We start from the raw sequence: 8672 nt of genomic DNA, 5'->3' as shown, positions 1-8672 counted from the left end.
AGCTTGACAGGAAAATAGCTAGGCAAGATATAAGAAGAAAAACGGCAGAGGAACCTTTAATATATTCCTACTCTCTGTCCCTATTCCTCCTTTGCTATGCATCAACAGTTTTAATAATCTGGCAAAAGCAAAACCTGAAACTAGAAAATCCTCTCCTATCCAGTGTCACAAAATGCTCATCATGTCCTAAGAAACATTATGATGAGAGGGGAACATTTAATATGTTCTCTCTTTTCTTTTTTTCCATTTTACACCAGATAGTTCTGCATTATTAAATAGCTGCTCTGAAACAACCAGCTCACATTTTAAAACAAACAAAAAATTAGGATCTGCTTATGGAACTGAAATTAGTGGCTTTTAAACAAGATAGACTAATAATAATAATAAAAAAACAGTGAAATCACTCTTATGTATAATCTCTTCACTATGAAAATAAACCACTGCTACATCCACACTAAGCATATGTAGAGTAAACAAAACAGATGGAGGATTTCCCACTGCTGGTTTCTTTCTTCTAAGGACGGTTATTTTCAGTCCATAAACTTTCAGCTGTCATCCCTAATTTATCTTCACAACGAATTTCTGTTGGGGTTACAGGGCTAGGAGCTCGGCTGATGCGGCACGTCCCCCTGCTCGCCACACTCATCCCTCCCTTCCAGCCACAGCATTCGTAACCGGGGTTCGCGCTGGTCTGTTAACCCCTTTTTCATTCTTCCCTCTAACAGTGCCTGACATTTTGTGCACCTCGGTTGTGCTCCAGCATGGTGAGACACGTATGAAGGAGAAGGACACTCTTAGTTTGTTGGCAAGAGTCCTCCTCTCTCCTTTCTTCGGGAAGGGGAGAAAGGGCTACTAAGGAGAACGAAATCCCGCCTGCCTTCAATCCGCTACACAAACAATGGCTTTATTTAAACATATAAAGACATCGCCGTATAGAGATCCTTTAAAAAATGTTTTCGCCGTCCCCAGCCGTAGAGAGAACGACCACTTATTTGCTGGAAAGGGCTCCTCCCGCCCCCTCCTACTCCTGCCCTCCCTCCTCCCCCCGCCTCCCTTCCCCATATATTATTACTCTTATGCCACCAACCTTAAAACAAGCCCCACCGCGCTGCCCGCCCGAGCCGCGGCCGGCGGGAGGGAGCCTTTCCCTCGCCCCGGGGCCACCGACAGCCGCCGGGCGGCTCCTCCGGCCCCTCCGCCGGGAGCTGTCCGGCTCCGGCCGGGTGCTGAACCGGGTCCGGGAGCCCTGCGGGTCTCGCCCCGCCGCCCGGAGGGGAGGTAGGCGGCGGAGGGGACGCGGGGGATGGGGGGAGCCGGCGGCCGCCCCGCGCCGCCCGCCTGAGCCCCGCACACAAAAGCCGCGCCGCGGCCATGGAAGAGGAGCTGAAGTGCCCGGTGTGCGGCTCGCTCTTCCGGGAGCCCATCATCCTGCCCTGCTCGCACAATGTCTGCCTGCCCTGCGCCCGTACCATCGCCGTGCAGACCCCGGAGACCGAGCAGCACCTGCCGCCCTTGCTGCACCCGCGGGGCGCCGCACAGACCGCCGCCGCCGCCGCGCCGGGACCGGGAGCGGCCGGGGGATCCGCCGCCTGCCTGGATTCGGAGTGCGCGGCGGGCGGCGGCGGCGGCGACCACGCGGACAAGCTGAGCCTGCACAGCGAGACCGACAGCGGCTACGGCTCCTACACCCCCAGCCTGAAGTCCCCCAACGGCGTGCGGGTGCTGCCGCTGGTGCCGGCTCCCCCGGGAGCGGCGGCGGCGGCTCCAAGGGGCGGCGGCCCCGCCAGCTCCTCCCTCACCTGCCCGCAGTGCCACCGGAGCGCCTCCCTGGACCAGCGCGGCCTCCGCGGCTTCCAGCGCAACCGGCTGCTGGAGGCCATCGTCCAGCGCTACCAGCAGGGCCGCGCCGCCGCCGCCGCCGCCGCCAAGTGCCAGCTCTGCGACCGCAGCCCGCCCGAGCCGGCCGCCGTGCTGTGCGAGCAGTGCGAGGTGCTGTACTGCGCCGCTTGCCAGCTCCGATGCCACCCGGCCCGCGGGCCCTTCGCCAAGCACCGCCTGGCCCCGCCGCCCGGACAGCCGGGCGCCCCCGGCGGCGGCGGCGGCGACGGCGGCGGCGGGAAGGGGGCGGGCGGCGGTCGCAAGGTACCGACCTGCGCCGAGCACGACCTGGAGAACTACAGCATGTACTGCGTGAGCTGCCGCAGCCCCGTCTGCTACCAGTGCCTGGAGGAGGGCAAGCACGGCAAGCACGACGTCAAGGCGCTGGGCGCCATGTGGAAGCAGCACAAGGTGAGTCCCCTCGGCCGGCCGGGAGGTGCTCGGTGTTGAGACTTGTTGGTCCCCATGCCCTGACATTGGGTTGGAGTTTGCGGGACATGAGGCTGCTTCACGTTCATCATCCTTCCAGACTTTTTTTTCTCTGGGTATGGTGCTTTGAGGTCTCTGGTCCTTCCTGACTGCCCAGCGACCCCGCAGCCTCTGCACAGGGTTGGAAAACCCACAGGCTCCCTCCCATGTTGGCCTCGCCTTAGCCAGCAAATCTCAGGATCAACCAGGCCCTGAGGCAGACACCTGGGATTAGCGAGTCCATCTCGCTAACTTGCTTGCTTTCCACAGGGTCCTTGGCCATCCCATCCTCTTGCTGGTGGCAGCAGCTGCCAGTGAGGAGATGGTATGTTCATTCCTTCCTTTCACTACCTCCCTTTCACCACCTCCCTTTCACCAGGGACTCAGTGCAAGATGCCACAACCATTTCCCACCATGTGTCAATGAGGGAGAGTGGCACAGAGCCCCCTGAATGTTTTAGGCCAGGAAAGCGTGATAAGGAGGATCATGGGATATCGTGTTGTCTTCTGGGCCTCAGAGAGGTCTTGCCTCCCACTTCGTTCCCAAAGAGGCCAGGCAAAATGGCTGGAGGGACCTTCATGACACAAAGATGAGTAAGGAATCGTAGGATGGATAGGGTCCGGGGACAAGTAAAGTTTTTTCTGATTCACCTAATGTCATGGTCTGATTCATGCTTCCCTGCAAGCCATGCTCCTTAGCCCTCCCTGGAGCTCCCTGGGGAGACATCAGAGCCAGACACTTTGCCACACAAGGGATTTGCCAAGGTCTGGTAGAGCTGCTGGGTCACTTGGCCACATTCTCCTTGTTAAAAATAAAAGTTTGCAACAATTTGAATAAAGAGCAAGACACGACCTTAGAAGTTAAAAGAATGTATGAAATTACCTCTCTCTTGCGAAGAGCAGTGGACCTTGGAAAAATGATTAGTTAATACACATGAAGATACAGAGGAGACTTTAATACCTCAGTGTTGAGAGCAGCCCTTTGGAGCTTCCAGCTGTACTGGGGGGAAAGGACTTTTCCCACAGCTGTGCAAAGGGCACTTGGCCAGCTCTGCTGGCTGCAGGATTCCCTTCTCACCCTCTGCTGCAGTTGGCAGTAGAGGAAGCACAGAGATATCCTTTCAGACGCTCCAGGGGAGGACAAAATTAAGACTGGTCTCATCAACCCTCAGCCATGGAATGGTTGAACACAAGCTAGGCTCAGACATTTGGCAAGGCAAAAAATTGACTTTTGATTTTAAGATTCAAAAAAGATGCCCTTAGGGTGATCTGCATAGTTTGTCCACCTGAGAAAGACAAACTTCTTCAGTACATGTTTCAGTTTGAATGCTCTGCCAAGGGCTCAGCCACCTCCTCCCTAACATGATGGCTATTTGTGCAGAGAAGTTCTCTTGGACCAGAAGGAGCAGATTACAAATTTGCAGCTGTTGCTGCTTATACCAATGGCAGAATCCACTTCTGAGCAGAATTATTTTAATGAGCAGGGAGTGAGTTCACTGTTCAAGTGTGGTTGATGTTTTGGAGAGGGTGAGAGACCTGCTTGTGCTGTGTTATGGTCTACCTTAGTTGAAACTGTTTGATGCCTTTTTGAACAATGTGATAAACTCCGGTGTAGTCAAAGTTCAGAATCAGTAATTTTCTCTCTTTTCTCCTGTCAAATATTGTCAAAAGAAAGAACAATACCCTGGTGGTTTGTATTTTTACTGCATTTTTTTCTGGGACTAAGGTATCACAGAATGTGATTTTTCTCTTGATTTACAGACTCAATCAATGTGAAAATTCCAGCAAAAGAAAAAAATACCGAAAATTAACTAATTTGGGGACTCTAAAATTGTGCTCTTGTGAATATTATTTTTCCCAGAACAACGTGCTTAGCACAAAATAAATATAATGGAACCATATAGCCAGACAGCCTAAATCATCAGCTCCCATTCATTCAGATAAATTGTTATGGAATTAGAGACTTCTGCTCAGAATTAGTTCTCAGATGCAGCAATTTTTACAAGTTTATTACCTGTAGTTACTTTGGCCAAACCATAAATTACTTACATTGAGTGGAATGCCAAATGTAATTCAAGTTTTATGTGTTCTCTCCTGATGCTCCAGACGTAGCTGGTCGAGGCAGCCGGAAGGGCTTGTCTGTAAACCTCCTTAGCCCAGTAAATTTGACAGACTGACAGCTGTTCACCATCAGCTGACAAGTACCTGCTTATCTCCTTCTAAGGCCAGTGGCTGGTGTTTGTCACCTAAGAAGGGCTGCCGGGGCCATTTCCCCACCTCTCAGGACACAGTTTCATCCCACAACAGCAAACTTCAAACATTGTCTCTGCTGACTGTACAACTGCTTTTCCAGAAGCCCTGCCCACCTTCAGCTTCAGGATCCATTTCCATTCCACTTCTGTATTAGCCTTTTGCTCAAACTGTTTGACTTCTCCTTTGTCTGGGCCTTATATAGCGATCTACTGGCAAATTAGAGAGCGTCCAACCTCGTCCATGTGGTGTTGCAGACCATGCAATGAAATGTGCATTTACCCTCAGCTGTACTGCTGGCATGAAAGCTGTACCACACTGATTGTCCCCTGTTAATGGTGCAGGTTCCCAGTGACACTGCTCTATGTAACTTCTCCTACAGAGAATTTAAAAACAGTGTGAAATAACAACAGGCCTCCAATGGCATAATTCTGTGAAAATCCACTGACTTAGCTGGACTTTATTATATTCACTTGCATGAAAAAGTGCATCTGGACCAGCAGTTTAAGGTTATTAAGTAAAACTGTATAAATCTTCTGCCAAAGTTAAGTCCTTTTATGTTGTCATAGCAAAAACAGTGACACTGTTGTCAGATTTAAGTTGGTAGGCCTTTTGACCTACCAATACAAGGAATGATGGTGGATACGTTTCAGCTCTGCTCACTCTAAATGGTTTCACATATATATATATATACACACCAAAACACACAAAAAAGCCACAGCTGGATGGGTCTGTGAAGGGCAGGCACACAGGTGGTTGAAGGCAAGTGTTGAACTCCGGATGCCTACTTTTATTTTGCTGGCCTAAAGAGTTGTGTTCCCAAAAACATGTGGGCTGTTTCAGAATTCAGCGCCAGGGACACCTTATCTAATCAATGGTTAATCTGCTGCTAAAGAGAGATGGAGGGAAAACAAGTTAAATGAGCATGAACTGTTTGGCTGAAAAAGGACGTGGGCATTATCTGGTTCATTTTCTAAAATCAAAGGAAGCATCGGTCTTCCATGCCCATCTGGGTTTAATGACTTACTCTTGTTATCTCTCCGTTCCAGTATTTGATAGAAGTAGAAACCTTGGTATCCATCTCCAGCACCCACATTATTAGTTGCAAGACCAGGCATTAAAGATAAGACCAGGTAGAATACTGTTTGTCAGGAGTTACTAATTGTCGCAGTCAATGGAGCTTGTAACATTTCAGTTTGGCTTCCAGTAAATATTTCTGCAGCAAGAAAGATTGCTCTGAGTACAGGGCATTTTTTATGGCGTGGTTGGTTTACTGAGGGCTTAGTCATGCGGCTCCATTTGATTTTAATGGGAAGTGCATGACTAAATTCCACTGCTTTGTAAGGTATCTTTTACAAATGCTCAGAAAAACAAGGCTATTATCTCTAAGTGGGTTTCACAAATGGGGATCTGGTCTTCTTCTCAGCTTCACGCTGTAGTTACGTTAATGCAGCCAGAGGTTTTAATGAACATGGCAATTTGCTTACGAGCCCTTTGAACAATGACACTGAGCTGAGTTTCTATTGCAGCTCTTTGCCATGGGAGCCGGGCGTGACTGTGCTAATTGCCATCGGTACATACGTTGATTACAATTTGCCTGAGGTGATACTGTTTTCTAGGGCTGCTGTGATGCCCACATATAGCTTTTGGCCCTTCTTATATGGTGAAATGCACTTTGAGACTATTTGAGAGACAGGGCAGATGTTGGAAAAGCGGAAGTTTTACTTCTGTCAGGACCAACCATTGGTTTTGATTTGAAAGAAAGGAGCCCTTGTCCCCCTGGGACAATTTGGTCAGGCCAGTTAATGGCAGTGCACACCATGCTTTTGCCACCTATTTCTTTCTCGCTTCCTCCTCAGCTGCTTGGTCATATGCCACTTCCACCTTGTCCTATGTCACCTTGACAAACCAGAGGCTCGGATGTCAGACTTGACAGACTGAGAGAGCTGGGGTTGTTCAGCCTGGAGAAGAGAAGGCTCCGGGGAGACCTTATAACAGCCTATCAATACCTGAAGGGAGCCTACAGAAGAGCTGAAGAGGGACTCTTTGTCAGGAAGAGTGGTGACAGGACAAGGGGCAATGGTTTTAAATTGGAAGAGAAGAGATTTAGATTAGATATAAGGAAGAAATTCTTTACAGTGAGGGTGGTGAGGCACTGGAACAGGTTGCCCAGGGAAGTTGTGGATGCCCCATCCCTGGAAGTGTTCAAGGCCAGGCTGGATGGGGCTTTGAGCAACCTGCTCTAGTGAGAGGTGTCCCTGCCCATGGCAGGGGGGTTGGAACTAGATGATCTTTAAGGTCCTTTCCAACTCTAGCCATTCTATGATTCTATGATTCTATGATTCTATGTGCTCTGTGGATGGAGCAGAAATTACAACCGAAAAGGATGGGCTTTAAACTCTTGCAACCATGATCAGCCCATGGAGAGCTGATCTGAAGTCCTGATTGTCTGATCTGGCACAAAATCAGTACCCCTTCAAGAACCTGATGTTTGCTTCTGTGACCTCAAGTAGTGTTCGTATTAAACATCATCGTTTTAAATTTTTGTGCAGAGACGAGTTTATGTAAGAGAATACTAAATATTCAAATATTGAGAAACATACACAGTAATGTGTCTTCCTGTTACATTTGTTACAAATGAGTTGTAGTAAAGCATATTTTATTTTCAAATTTAGCACTAATGTAACACCTACAACTGGGCTAAAAGGAAGAGGTTTGTGTGAATATGAGGAAAAAAACCTAGGGTGGCTTCTTTCTCTGTAACTCACTCCCAGCTCCCCGTCAGGGTTTGTACCCACTTCCCGCAGAGCCATGTGGGGTCAGGCAGTGCTTCTGCCTGCCTCGGAGCTGGGCTGGGAAGTGCCCAGAAGGAGCTGCAAGGCTCTGCTCTTTTCTGTCCCACACGAATGAGCGAGCACAAGGGGAGGATAAGTAGGAGACATTCAGGAAGGAGGTAAGCTCAAAACTTTGGCAACCTGATGAAGTTAGCTGTGCTCTTTTCAGGGATGGAGTCATTTACTTCCCTCCAGGAGTGAGAGGGAAGCAGAGAATCAGTGGTGACTTACTGGATTTCAATTAGGTCTCCTCTTAGAGACTCATAACCTTTGTAACTTCCTACATGCAAGGTGCTGTCTCAAGGCACACTGTAGCCCGAAGGAAACAAGAGATGGCAACCTTCTGAAAGCCTGACGTTAGCAAAGAGACTTCATTTGCTGTTTCCTGATGTCAGTTGTCATATCTGTTTGGTGAGGATAATTAACTGGGCATTGGCAATCTGCTAATTGCCAAGTCCGCCTGAGGGGTAGACCCACAAAGAAAGTGTCTAACCTGCAGGACATTCACGATGGGACCTATCCAGTCTTTCTGCATTATGTCTGCATGGAGAAGTAATGCTGCATCTGGGCTTGCCGTGGGATGACAAGCAGAGCAATACAGTTTCTGTAATCCCAGCCAGACTTCCAGGGAAGCTGTGCCGGGGCTGCTCTGGTCAGACCGTGGCAGTTCTGGGTTTGCCGGGTGTAGAACCACCATTTCCTTCCCATCCTGGAAATCTATCGAGAAGCCTTAGGTTTGATTTAGAAGTCTCAAGTGCCAGCTGAGGAAAGGGGAGGTTAGGTCTTCAGTGTGGACTTACAAAAGACATATTCCATATGTCTTACCAGTCAAAAGTTAGAGGAAAAGTTTTTTCCGACTTTTCCAGAAACATTCACCCTTTTGTTGGGCTAGAGCCTGGGAACTGGAGCCCCAAAGGGACATTACTATGAAGTCTGAAAATGCAGATTTGTCTTTGAAGTCCTAGTGTACCTCAGGTTTGGTAGGATCTACCACATTTATAAAGAACCCAGCTTTGATGAAAAAAATAAGTGCCAGTTTGGAAAGCATTTGGGGATTTTTCAGCATGACAGATGCTACTGTGTAAGTGTAAGACTATTATCTCCTTATGTATGTGGGTAGCTGTCTTATAAAAAGGTACTTTGACTTACCAAGTCACTGCAATCAAGTGGAATGTGCAGACACAATACTTGACTGCCCCCACATGCATATTTCACCTTTATTAAGTCTTATTACAATTAAAAT

The 8672-nt window shown here is 49.0% G+C and overlaps 1 protein-coding gene across 3 annotated transcripts in view; it reads left to right on the top strand.

The window, feature by feature from the left end:
* Window positions 1-1371: 1371 nt before the first annotated feature.
* Window positions 1372-8672, top strand: part of TRIM67 (tripartite motif containing 67) — a 33841-nt gene continuing 26540 nt past the window's right edge. For 2 of the 3 annotated variants that reach the window (XM_074164990.1, XM_074164983.1), the window contains exon 1: window positions 1372-2289. In XM_074164990.1, coding sequence (XP_074021091.1) covers window positions 1372-2289 — 918 coding nt within the window. The remainder of the gene's footprint in view (window positions 2290-8672) is intronic. The other variant, XM_074164998.1, reaches the window with a different exon arrangement.

The sequence above is a fragment of the Numenius arquata genome, chromosome 2 (genome assembly GCF_964106895.1).
Source record: "Numenius arquata chromosome 2, bNumArq3.hap1.1, whole genome shotgun sequence".
NCBI lineage: Eukaryota > Metazoa > Chordata > Aves > Charadriiformes > Scolopacidae > Numenius > Numenius arquata.
The sequence above is the reverse complement of the archived record's forward strand: the minus strand, read 5'-3'. Positions and strand labels throughout refer to the sequence as shown.